The sequence below is a fragment of the Quercus suber genome, unplaced genomic scaffold, assembly GCF_002906115.3.
Source record: "Quercus suber isolate HL8 unplaced genomic scaffold, Cork oak 2.0 scaffold_45, whole genome shotgun sequence".
Classification (NCBI taxonomy): domain Eukaryota; kingdom Viridiplantae; phylum Streptophyta; class Magnoliopsida; order Fagales; family Fagaceae; genus Quercus; species Quercus suber.
Window position 1 is genome coordinate 1,328,988 of NW_027069510.1, and position 12,523 is coordinate 1,341,510.

Genomic DNA, 12,523 nt, shown 5'->3' on the forward strand with positions numbered 1-12,523 from the left:
AAAAAAATAAAAAAAAAAACCCAAAAAAAAAAAAAAAAAAAAAAAAAAAAAAAAAAAAGTAATACTTAAAAGAAAAATGCCAGATAGTATGCTTACCAAGGCAAGTTCCCTTTTCAAGGACATAAACAAGTCTTGTTGCCTTATCTTCCTGGCAGCATCCGTGTCCTTGGGAAGAAGGAGGGGCTGCTCTAAGGCCTCAGCTATATGAGTAGAATGCCTCTTTTGGAAGTCCTTGACTAAGGCGTTTCAAGAGATGGCAGCCCCATCCACTTCCAATCTGGGAGACCAGGTACATTGCTAAAGGCGCACCTCGGCCCCATTATGCTCTTCCCTGCTGTCCACAGAAGTGGCCCTCTTCTTCTTCAAGTTTGGATTGGCGTGCAGTTCGAGGTCAGTGGGGGATAGAGAGGGAGGAGGGGGTAGGGTAGGAGGAAGTTTAGATTTGAGGACTTCTTTGGAAGTTGACCTTGTGTTCCTTCCTACCAGTAACTCCCTTAGGCCTTTGTTCCCCCAATTCAAGGCCATTTCGTCCTTTTCATCCTTGGATGCACTATCTGGACGGGCAACTACTAGGAGCGGAGTGTAAACACTTTAATGCCTATCAGGCTCGTCCTCAGCATTCGAGATGGGAATTACTTGCACTCCCTGAGCCTCCTTCTCTTTAAAACAAAACTTGTCAATTTCTTCTTCGAGCGAGGAAATTGAGGAGGCAATCTCTTCTCTTAGTGTGCTGTTGCTGCTTCAAGAAGAACTTGTTGGAGTGGTTATACGACCAGTGGAAGGTTCTGTTGGGGTGGCAGTATAACTGGTGGAAGGTCGTCTTAGGCTAGGAAATTTGGTTGTGATACATTAATTCGGGCCAGCCGTGGGTCACCTACTTTTATGGCGTGGCTGATTTCTTGGTATATCTCCGAGATAGGCTTGAAATCCAAAATCAGGTGGATGGCTCGCAGCTGTCTATCCTTACTTACAAAGATTTTGGATCTCAGCAAGTAGTTGAGAGCTGTAACGTTGGTCAGGCTGAGCCTAGGAGCTACTTGCCTCTTATCTGCAGAAATAGCCGATAAGCAAAACATGGTTAGAAAGTTAAAATCCATCATCAAAAGAAAGCAAAATGAAAGGGAAATAATGACATGGTTAGGGTTAAAGAATCTAAATTCCTCGCCGAGGGACCTAATCTTAGGGTACCTCACCTGGCTCTCCTTCCCGAGTTGGGCAATGAAGACCGTTGTACCACTCCCTGGAGATGATCAGGTAATCATCTTTTAGGCCTTTGTTGGACTTAGGAAGATATGATACTAGTCTAACAATGTTAGATCAGGACTTGAGATAAAATCCCGTACTTTTAAGGGAATGGCACTTGTACATGTGAACAACATCGTGCCATGTGAGCCCTAAATTCATCTGCTCGTTCAGAGCATTTACACCCCCTAAAACTCTAAACAGGTTGGGGGCACACTGGTGGGGACACAGTCTATGGTTGATTAGGTAATCTCTAGTTATCCTACCCATTGGAAGTGTCATTCCTCCCTCTATAAAGACGATCACAGGAATGACAACTTCACCTTCTCTTCTATCTGTAAGAATTTGGTCTGGGGTGCAATATCACAGGGCTACTCCCTGTGGGATGTGATACTTAGCCCTAAAACCCTCCATGGCGGCGGGGGAATTTACTAGGTCCTTAAACCTACCCATTTGGTTAAACTAAGAGAAAATGGATGAAGTTTTTGAGAAAAGGAGATGAAGAACGGAAGGCCGAGGAGACTGGTCGAGGAGGAAGGATCGTAGGAAAGTAGAAACTTACAAGAATTGGTGCAAATAATGCCTCTAGTACTTCTTAAGAGTTTGAAATTCTTAAGGAAAAAGGACTTGGAGACCTTAGCAGTTTGGGAAGCTTTAAGAGTTTGAGAGCTACGAATCTATAGAGAGCTTAAAGACTAGTGAAATAGGGAGAAAGGATTTCCCTGGATGCATTATATAGAGAGGAGAGTTGAGTGGGAGTTATCCTGCCCAAAATTCAAGAAGAAATATCAACCGTAGGATTTGCTTCTCACTGTTGGATGCGGGGAACAAAGCGCTGCTTGGAGCAATTAATGACATATTGCAGGCTTCGAAATGTTAGCAGTAATTATGGGACGCGTAGAACGGTAATCCCATGCGTGTGAACCAAAGAAATGAATGGCTTTAATTCTTAAAAATCAAAACCCCAATTTTTCTCCTCAAATAAAAGGAAAAAACCAGAGTTTTGAGGGGCTACAGTAGGGATAAGGGTCCAAAATTGTATATTGGGCCTTGGGCTCTGTCCGAGGACGTTGATTGGTCCGAAGATGGATAAACAGTAATGAGGGCGTTAAGCTTAGAATCCCATGAGTAAGGTGCAAGTAGAAAAGTTGGGAAGGTGGTCCGAGGAGGAGTATCTTCTTAAATGAACAGGGCACTGATCGAAGATATACCCTGTCGACTAGAGTGACCTTCCAGGAGGTTCCACTGATGGGGATGTATATTATGAATGTGCAAGAGGGCAGGAGGCTCAAAGGTACTTAGGAAAAGCTGCTGCCACCGCATTAAATGCTTTGCAGCTAACTTTCTGGCCATATTTATGTGGAAAAGACCCCTTAACAGTGATGCCTAGGCTATTCCAACTCACAGAAAGTCAGAAAGGATGTCCATGGGACAAGCACTCAAGTAATAACCCAGATGATCAATAAATGGAAGGCCACAATCAATCAAGGGGAGATATATAATGTAAGGAACCCCTAAGGAAAGGGTGATCGGAAAAAAGAAGAGAAACACTATAGCGATTAGGAAGCAAACTTGTAATCAAGCTTCAAAAGTAATAGTAATTTATATGAACCAGTCTCCTCGAACATTGCCAATGATATTTTTCCTTAGTGTAAATTTGTTATCTTCCTTTCTTCGTCATCAAGATTTGTCTATTTGCTGCTTAATTTATTAAAACCCAGTTTTCCAACCCATTCTCTACAAATTTATTTTTTTGGGTTTTTTGGGCCTAAGTCCATATACCTCTTGGGCTGAGAGTTCAAATTTGGTTCTTACAGTAACTATAGTCTAAAGTGGTTCTTCGTCAGTTTAGATGGAAGAAAAATATTAAGGTAATGGGTAGTGGTCCCATGTTAGTCATGTCATTATTAAGATATATGTAATGAGCATATTTAGCTAATACATATAAGCTTATAAATGAGTCTATACTTGAATTGTATTGTATCAAATTTGTTAGCTCACGAGCTTGTTCATGAACAAATTTTTTTGCTTGGGCTCAGCTTGTTTATTAAACAAGCCTAAAATTAAGGCTTAAGTTTGGCTTATTTATAAACAAACAAACATGAACAAGTTTTTCATTGAGCCGAACTCGAGTTGTTAATAATCGGCTTGGTTCATTTACGGCCCTAAACACAAACAAAATTGATTTTAAAAAAATTGTTTAAACACTGTTTCAACTTTCAAGCACAATAACATTTTTTCCTTAAAAGAAAAAATAAAGTGCAATAACATTTTGTATATGAGAATGAGTAATGCTACAGCCACAAACTATTTTACAACATTTTTACAAACTGCTGATATGACAAATTCTTATTAGTTCTAATATGGGCCTACCACTAACATCACATTTATGTTTATTAATGATTATTTGAAAATTATTAAAGCCACAACAGCAGTTTATAAAAATGTTGTAAAATAGTTTGTGTCTATTGCATTACTCTACCTCATAAAGTAATGCTAAAGACACAAACTATTTTACAACATTTTTACAAACTGTTGATATGACAAATTTTTATTAGTTGTAATATGGGTCTACCACTAAGGGTACGTTTGGTATACTGAATATAGATTACATTAGTAATAGTAATATTTATTACTAAGAATAGAAGACGTTGTAATGGAATAACTATTACTATTTATAAGTTCGGTTGTTACATATGAAAAACTTGTAAAAAATGATGTATAAGGAAATTTTATATTTTTGAAAATATATTAATTTTAAAACCTATTATATACACTAAGGAATAACTATTACCTCCATTTAAAAAAGGAATAGTTATTCTTTAATTTAAAGAATAGTTATTCCAATGTAATAACTAATCCATGTAATAAAGATGCAACTAAATGACTAAATTGATATTATATATGAATAACTATTCTATTACAGGAGCTATTACAGTGTACCAAACGTATTCTTAGTTTTTCTAAGAAGGAATTGAGAATTGATTACTTAGTTGAGCTTGAATTTTGAACCTGTAATGCGTGAGGAGTGAGGATTTGAATGAACTTAGAACTATTGATTGCTCAGTTTAGTAATTGATGTTAAGTTGTTAACATTCTTTGTTTCTACGTCTTTTTAGAGCTGGTCCCATAAAATATGTAGCAAAAAGGGGGCGAAAAAAAAAAATATCGGAGAAATAAGAAAAGAGAAAAAGAAGTGGTTCAAATTAATTTAATTAATAAAATTTTTGATAGTTAAATTACGGAACCCCCCCCCCCCCCCCCCCCCTCTCTTATATATAAATAATGACGTTCAATAATTTGAATATTCGTAACATTACTAATATTAATATTATGAAAATTTCAATGTTGCCTAAGAATAATAATATTTTGAGTCATTATAATATATATTCAGTCAGATGATAAACCAATCCCAACTAAAGTCCAGATATGTATATATATTTTATTAAGTCTGATCAAACTAAACCGCATTCTTTATATTGATATTACCTCTATATAAAACTTATTCCTTATTAGATTCATAGACTAATTTTAATTTTTTTTTTTTAAAACCAACTAATAGTTTCTTTATCAATGTTAATCTATTTTTTATTTTATACATTTTAAATGGAAGAGTGGTGATTGTCAAGTATGACTTACTTATATTTTAATGAGAAAGTGTCATTTTACCCACTAATAACTAAATAAAATGTAAATATTAAAACTTACTAGTATTTATTATTGTATATTTAAAATTAAAAGGAATCTTTAATTAAAAAAGTACGAGGTAAGCCAAACCTGTGGTTGCCAAATCCAGAACGTCTCTTCGTTAAAAAAAAAAAAAAAGAATCCTGAACGTTTCGTTGAGTACACCAAAAATTACTATTTGACTATCTATATATAAAGAAAGACGTGTAAAGAGAGACTTAAAAGATCATTGGCTGTGTTAATACACTAACAGTAACAGCTACTTCACATAGTAAATTATTGAAAATCATAAGTTCAGAATTAGTTCTATTAATATGGTCATAAAATGTAAGAGTAAAATTTGTGTGTCTCCTTCATCTCTCAAATCACTGTTGCTCATTTCTTTGCGTCTGGTTTTCTTCCCCAAACTTTGTCAAACTCTCTCTTGTTCTTGAACATACTTCAAAACTCTCTCTCTCTTTCTCTCTCCTTGCTCTCGGTTCCCAAAAACCCTGTCTTCTTCTCACCTCGAAATGCTCGAGTTCAACCCCATATAGAAGCGAAAATGAAAAAATATGTAAAAATGTTTTCTCATTGATCTTCAACCTCACAAGCCCCCAGCCTTGTCCTCTAGCTTTAATGGAAGGTATGACCAAACCCACAACAACAACGACGAAGACGACAACAACAACAACAACAACCACCACGAACACAACGAGCACACTGATCAGCGACAAAGCTTGTCCAATAAGCTCAAAGCTCTCTTTCTGGTTCTCCCCCACAACTCGCCCACCTGGTCTAATAGCTTCCAGCTTTGGTTCATAGTAGAATACAGTACTCTATATAAACTTTCTATCAAAAAAAAGAACTTTGGCATATAAATGGGTTCCTACTCTTATAACTCGAAAAATTCTTCATATGTTTATAATAACCAAAACCCTTCATTCGGTCCTGAGTTTCAGAGGCTGTTCGATCCGTCCTCGAATAGTCTAGGAGGGTTTAATGGGGTTTTGCGAGGCGGGTCTGCGCTGTCTCACTCTTTGGTTTTGGATAGCGAGAAAGGAGAGCTTGTGAAAGCTCCGGCAAGAGTTGGGAAGAAAGGGGTGTCGGAGGCCAAGGCTTTGGCGGCTTTGAAGAGTCACAGTGAGGCAGAGAGGAGGAGGAGAGAGAGAATCAATGCTCATCTTACTACTCTTCGCACCCTTGTGCCTTGCACTGATAAGGTAAATTTAATTTTTGTTTGTTGGTTCCTTATAATCAATAATAGAACTAGAGCATATATATTAATCGTGTGGCTCATAATCAGTGATCGTAGTAGTACTAGCTAGACACTAGTCAGTTTGTTTTGTCTCTCTATTTTATGTGATTGTTGGGTAATTGATTTGCATATTCATATAAATGGTTGAACTTCAAAAATTACCAAGATTGAGTAAAAATAAATGAAATTCTTCAGATTATCTTGATGAACTTAATAAGCTATCTAGTATTCACCAAAATTAGGGAGTTTAATTTGATAAATGAATCATGAAGATTAGGTATCTTATGTTTTGAAGTGTTAATTAGATATGCATACCCCATATTGTGCCTGAGAACAGATAGGAAAAAAGAAAGATGGTCATGCTGAGTGTTTCATATTTCATTATTCAAACGTGAGCGACGAAACAAGATTTTCACCAACTGAGCCTCTTGGAATTGCTATACTTTTTTTTTTCTTTTTTTTCTTTTTGCCCTCTTTCCATAGAAAGAAAAGAATTTTAAATCTTATGTCGTAAAGGGTGTGACGATACAATCCAGGTATTCATACCACAGCTGTTGATTCAGGAAATGAAAGATAACTCTAACCTTTTATATATTTCAATTCCCTTTCCATTTCAGAAGCAACTAAGTTGAGGTTTAAAATTATTTTGTGGAAAATTGTTAGGCCTAGATGATAGTAAATAGCATTTTATGTTTATTTTCCAACGCTTTCCTTTAACGACAACACTAAAAACCAAGTTAAGTTTTTGGACTGGTTATGGATATTCAACAGATTAAACATACTTTTCTTCATATAACAAATGTAAATTTGAATTAGCAAGCAGATTGTCAGTTGGAGCTATGGAGAGTCTAGATTTTTAGCTTCTGTGTATTTTACTGGGATGATGTACATTTTTCTAATAAATTCAGACAGATTCCGTCTATGATTTTTCGAGAAGCCGCTAAACATCGTGTCTCAAGGAGCCTAAGGCTTTCAATATTATATTGGGTCTCTTACGTGTTATAATATTTTTGGTTTTTGTTTACTTGAAATAAAATTGGAGATCCAAAGTTATACTATTATGCAACAAGCGCATATTCCGCCAAGATGATGTCCATTATTGAAATTAGTTTATTTCTCATCCAATCATTGGTGCTTTTGGATTGTCAACTCTAGATCTAGGAGTTGTTAAGTCAACTTCTTGATTCATCATCTTTATATAATATAACATTCATGACATCAAAACTTAAAACTAGGACATTAATCGTAGCAGTTAAAGTATGCTATACTTCTTGACAATTCAACATTTTTTTTACAGTCCCAACCTGAACCTGTAAGTCACTCATAAATTACTAAATAAATGCACTTCAGTTGCCCTAGTTTCCTTTCCATATACGTAATCTGTACAGTGTTCATAGTTCTGGATAAGTGAGTGTGGCTATCGTGCAGGCTTCTCTATCAAATAGGTATGATTTGGTCTTGAATTATTGAAGAATTTTTCCCAAAGCAAGTGGTCAATTAATAATGTTCTTGTCTATGCGCATCATGTGCAACAGAAGAAATGGAATGTTTTACTATTTGGTGCCGAAACCATTGTGATAATTATTTGCCTTTTGGTTGGCTCACTTAGACTGTTGAGCACTGTTTCATGCTAGTTCTTTTTTTTTTTTTTTAATAATTGTTAAAATAATAATGAGGTAATTAAATTTTCTGTTTTTTAACAACTTAAACAGTCCAGACAAGTGAAATTTTTTTATGTGTTAGTCTGTAATCTAGGCTTTTGGGACAAGTGAAAATTTATCAATAATCTTATGGGTTTTAACCATAAGTATATCCAAGCAACCGATGATTTATAAGAATTACTAGAGATTTATTTTCTCTCTTCATACCATATTGTCAGCAAGAACGTCACACACACACCTTTATAGATATATATATATATATATATTATATTGGTAGTGACTCGAGGATGAGCATGAATAAATGGTGGGGACAGTGCCAGCTGTTGGGTTACGGGTGCCTTTACTCTTAGTCTTTGAGTATTACTATAAGGCTTAGGTATGTGTTGCTTAATTTATTTTATGATATTTTATCATTTATAGTAACGTAATCAAGCCACTAACTTATGCGTGGATTTTACCAAAAAATAAATAAAAAAACTTCTGCGTGAAGAAACAACAATCACATTTTTTATTCTTATTCTCTCCGTTTCAGTTTGTTATTTTGAAATGTTTTAAAATATTGTTATGTTTCTAAAATAAAAGTAATTAATTTACTAATGTTTCTATTATACCCCTAATTTATTTTCAAAACTATTTGAAAAGAAAACTAGTAAATATTTTAAAAAATCAATTTAATTAGGACACCTTTTTAATTGTCTCATTAAGAATAACTCTTAAAAAAAAATTGATAAATAGATTTAAGGGTAGTTTTGTAAACATATACCTTTTTATAAAGTAGACAAGATAATAAATAATGTTCTTTTAAAACCTATGACTTCTCAAATAGGACAAACGAATTGAAACGGAAGAAGTACAAGATTGTTACTAATCTTTTTTCTTTGTTTGATAACCAAATAAACTTTCTTTAGTAAAGCCTAAAAGTTTTTTTTTTTCTTTGCTTATTAAGTGATTATCACCGGGCTTGCTGAAATTGACCAAGTCAAAGGTTTCATCTTAACACGTTACTCGACAAAGTAACAGATATATATATTTCTCTGAATTGCAGTCAACTTAAGTGTACTGATTGATAGGTATACAATAATTTCATTAAGAGTTTATTAATTTTGTTGGTGACAGTTTCTTGATAAATTGCTGATAACATTGTTAGAGAAGACATGTGTTGATGGTACTGCCAAGTTCCTTTAGCAGTATATCAACAAATTTAGCTGCATATAGTAGTAGTTGGGTCCAACAAGTATATACAATTAGCAGGCTATTGACCACAAATTAAAGTAACTTTGTTCTCTTATAAATGTTCGTTTTCCTTTTTATACAAGTAGATGGTCACTTTGAATTGATATATTCCTTCCTCTAGATGGACAAAGCTACATTGCTTGCCGAAGTAATCAGCCGAGTGAACGAATTGAAGAAGACTGCATGTGAAGAAAGCCAAGGCTTTCTCATTCCAATGGATGATGATGAAGTAAAAGTTGAACAATGTGATGATGGAGCAGAAGATGGTGCAGTGTCTTACAGGGCATCTCTCTGCTGTGATTACCGACCCCAGCTTCTCTCTGATCTAAGACAAGCTATTGATAATCTTCAAATTGAGTTGGTGAAGTCGGAAATATCAACCTTGGGAAGCAGAGTGAAGAATGCGTTTGTTTACACTTGCTGCCAAGGTGAAAATATTGACAGCCAAGGTATTGCAAATAGTGTTCATGAGGCCCTGAATTCTGTACTGGAGAAAGCTGCTGCTGCTTCTGCCTTACCAGAATACTCACCAAGAACACTCCCAAGCAAAAGGCGAAGGACCACTTGCTTTGATACCTCATGTTCATCTTCATGATGAAAACGCAGATATACCATTATTGAGTAATCCTGTATTGAGAAACAGTACCTCAAATGGCCAATAATGAAGCATCTTCTAATGCTTCTAGTAGTCATCATATATATTGATTCCATCTCTGTAATCACAAACATAGTATGGAAAGGTTAAAAACTCCTAAATGCTTTTACGTATTGTATGACATAACACCGCCAACAGACATTGGAATCAGTTGAGAGAATTTAGTAGCGTCTTTGGGTTATTATCTGTCGCATTTATATGAATCTTATGGGAAAGTGTCATATAATCTTAAGAGAAGCTGGTGTAATTTACAATTTTTTAAATTACACTTTGTTGAGAATTCTATCTACAAAAAAAATATTAATTGACAGTCTTGTCCGTGCATTTTTTGGAAAAAAATAAGTATATACTTATATTATGCTTCATATAGAGAAGAATATATATATATATATATATAACATAGGGTAGAGCGTAGAGGATACAGGTTTGAGAGTTTTGGGTTCAAATAAAAAGTTTAAATGAACTTTATAGTAACAAAACTAAAAGTATTTTAGGAATTTCGTTTTCATATTATTTTAACAATGTCATAAACTTATTTTGTTCCTATCAGTGACAAACTAATTAAAAAGAAACATATGTAAGTATGGAACATAGCGGAGTTAAAATTTTTGCCATTTTACCATATCAAAGACCTACTTTATTATTTTACCACATCATTTTACAACATCCCATTTATCAGATGTTTTATCATTCAATTTTATATACTAAAATAATATTTTCTACACATTAAAATAATATATTATCTCCTCCCTATCATCAACATCAACAACAACAACCCACACCCGCAGATCAACTACCACAACCCACAACCACCGGCCACCCCCATAGATCAACCACCACCAATATCAGCCACTGCTACTAAAAAAAAAAAAAAAATCAAACAAACACTACACAACCACAACCACCGGCCACCCCCACAGATCAACCACCACCACCACCAATATCAGCTACTGCTACCAAAAAAAAAAAAAAACTCAAACAAACACTACACAGCCACAACCACCGACCACCCCCACAGATCAACCACCGACTAAGCCACAAATCACATTTCACACAACCCAAACACACGAAATCTAGCAAACAACCACCATGATGCCCACACCAATGACCAACAAATCTCCTAGCCGATGACCCACGCCCGTTAGAGACCCACGAACCCACCAAATCACAAAATCAAATCACCCCACTGAAATCAAACCACAAAACCCACCAAAATCATATCACACTTGCCGAACCACCATCACCCAAACCCACGAAATCAACCCAGACTCACACTTGTCGAACAACCGAACCATGAAATCAACCTAGACCTATGAAATCACGAACAAGGACGATCCACCACCACCCACAAAATCAACTCGGCCCATAAAGAATGATCAACAATTAAAGAAAGAGAGGGAGAGTCAGAAAGAAAGAGAAAGAGGAGACACAGACAGAGACGGAGAGGCGGAGAGAAAGAGAAAGAGAGAAGAGAAAAGAATAAAGTGAAGAGAGAGGAGAGAGAAAAGAGAATAAAAAATTAATAAAACTTATACCATTTTCATCCGTACCGTTGCAAATTTGCAACGGTACTGTTCATATGTGGCATAATTTTGGGCATTTGGAACATCTGATAAAGCTCCGTTTTTGTGTTTGGTGTGCTAAATGTGCCAAAAATTTAGCATTTGGCACATTTAGCACATTTGATGCGGGTGCTCTAAGTAATTTTTGAAAATACAATGAAGCTCGATAAATTTATTATAAATGAATCAAGGGGGGATGAAGTATTAATTTCACCTTTTTGTTTTCTTCTTTTTAGCAACAACCAGAAAACACCCAAATTTAGCAAGAAGCTTAAACTAATACAACGGGATTTTGTATTAAAAAAATTAGAGCATCCAATAATATTAAATCTTTGAACACAATACTCCTGCAGTTCTGGTATAAAAAAGTCCTTCCAGTTCACTAAACAGTTTTCTTCGGACCTCCCTTAGAAATGAATCTTGTATATTATTTTATTTATCAATTAGCATTGGTAGACAGAATCTTGTTAGTGATCTAAAGAGACATGCATCATTTTTCTACTTACCGAAACAAACGAAGATATAAAAATCTTTCGAATTTTTGAAGTGTCTTCTGTTTAATAGAGAATAATGCTCAGCTTTGTTATCTCTCTAATTTACTTCCACCTCTTCCAACACCTAACCCACTAGACAATACGATGGTAATGCATCAATATTACTATAAGAGCGTAAATCAATTGATTTTTAGCACAAACATCATTTTTGTTAGGACATATGTGAAACTTGTTAGAGACATATGTTATGTAAATTGGCTAATCTTTTGACAAAACGCACTTTACTTATAATTTGGTAGATCTAGAATGAGTTTAGTACTTCAAGGAATAAGAGTTCAAGTTTAGTATTAAAGTCATGCAAATTGTCCAAGAAACAAGTAAAGAAGGGTGTTCATTAAATTTCTACAGATAGCTTGACAGATCATATCTATTCGAAGTTTAATGCTGATCTGACAGCAGCTCGACAAAAGCTGTATTTATCAAGAATTACAAAATTTAGATTTCAGATCTGATTTACGCATATCCATGTGTATTTGTGTAGGGTTTCTTTTCTCACAACCCTAGACATATATAAGGATTATTATAAGGGCCGTCAAAGGTGATGCAAAGTNTAGCTCGCATGGAATTCATTAGGGTTTTCTTAGCCTTGGCTTGTCACTTAAAGTTCAAGCTTTACCAAATGAATATGAAGACTACTTTCTTGAATGGGTTTCTTAAAAAAGATGTCTATGTTGCTAAACCTAAAGGATTCA

At 35.0% G+C, this 12,523-nt stretch overlaps 1 protein-coding gene across 1 annotated transcript; it reads left to right on the forward strand.

The window, feature by feature from the left end:
* The first annotated feature begins 5,234 nt into the window (after positions 1–5,234).
* Positions 5,235–9,896, forward strand: LOC112019559 (putative transcription factor bHLH107). The gene is made up of 2 exons (XM_024052079.2): positions 5,235–6,131; positions 9,182–9,896. Exons 1-2 carry the CDS (start codon positions 5,790–5,792, stop codon positions 9,653–9,655), a joined length of 816 nt encoding a protein of 271 aa, XP_023907847.1. The 5' UTR covers positions 5,235–5,789; the 3' UTR covers positions 9,656–9,896.
* The last annotated feature ends 2,627 nt before the right edge of the window (positions 9,897–12,523 follow it).

Excerpts from the sequence above, each read along its gene's own strand:
- LOC112019559 (XM_024052079.2), top strand. The coding sequence starts at position 5,790 with ATGGGTTCCTACTCTTATAACTCGAAAAATTCTTCATATGTTTATAAT. Across the intron at positions 6,132-9,181 it reads TTGTGCCTTGCACTGATAAG|ATGGACAAAGCTACATTGCT; the intron begins GTAAATTTAATT and ends TCCTTCCTCTAG.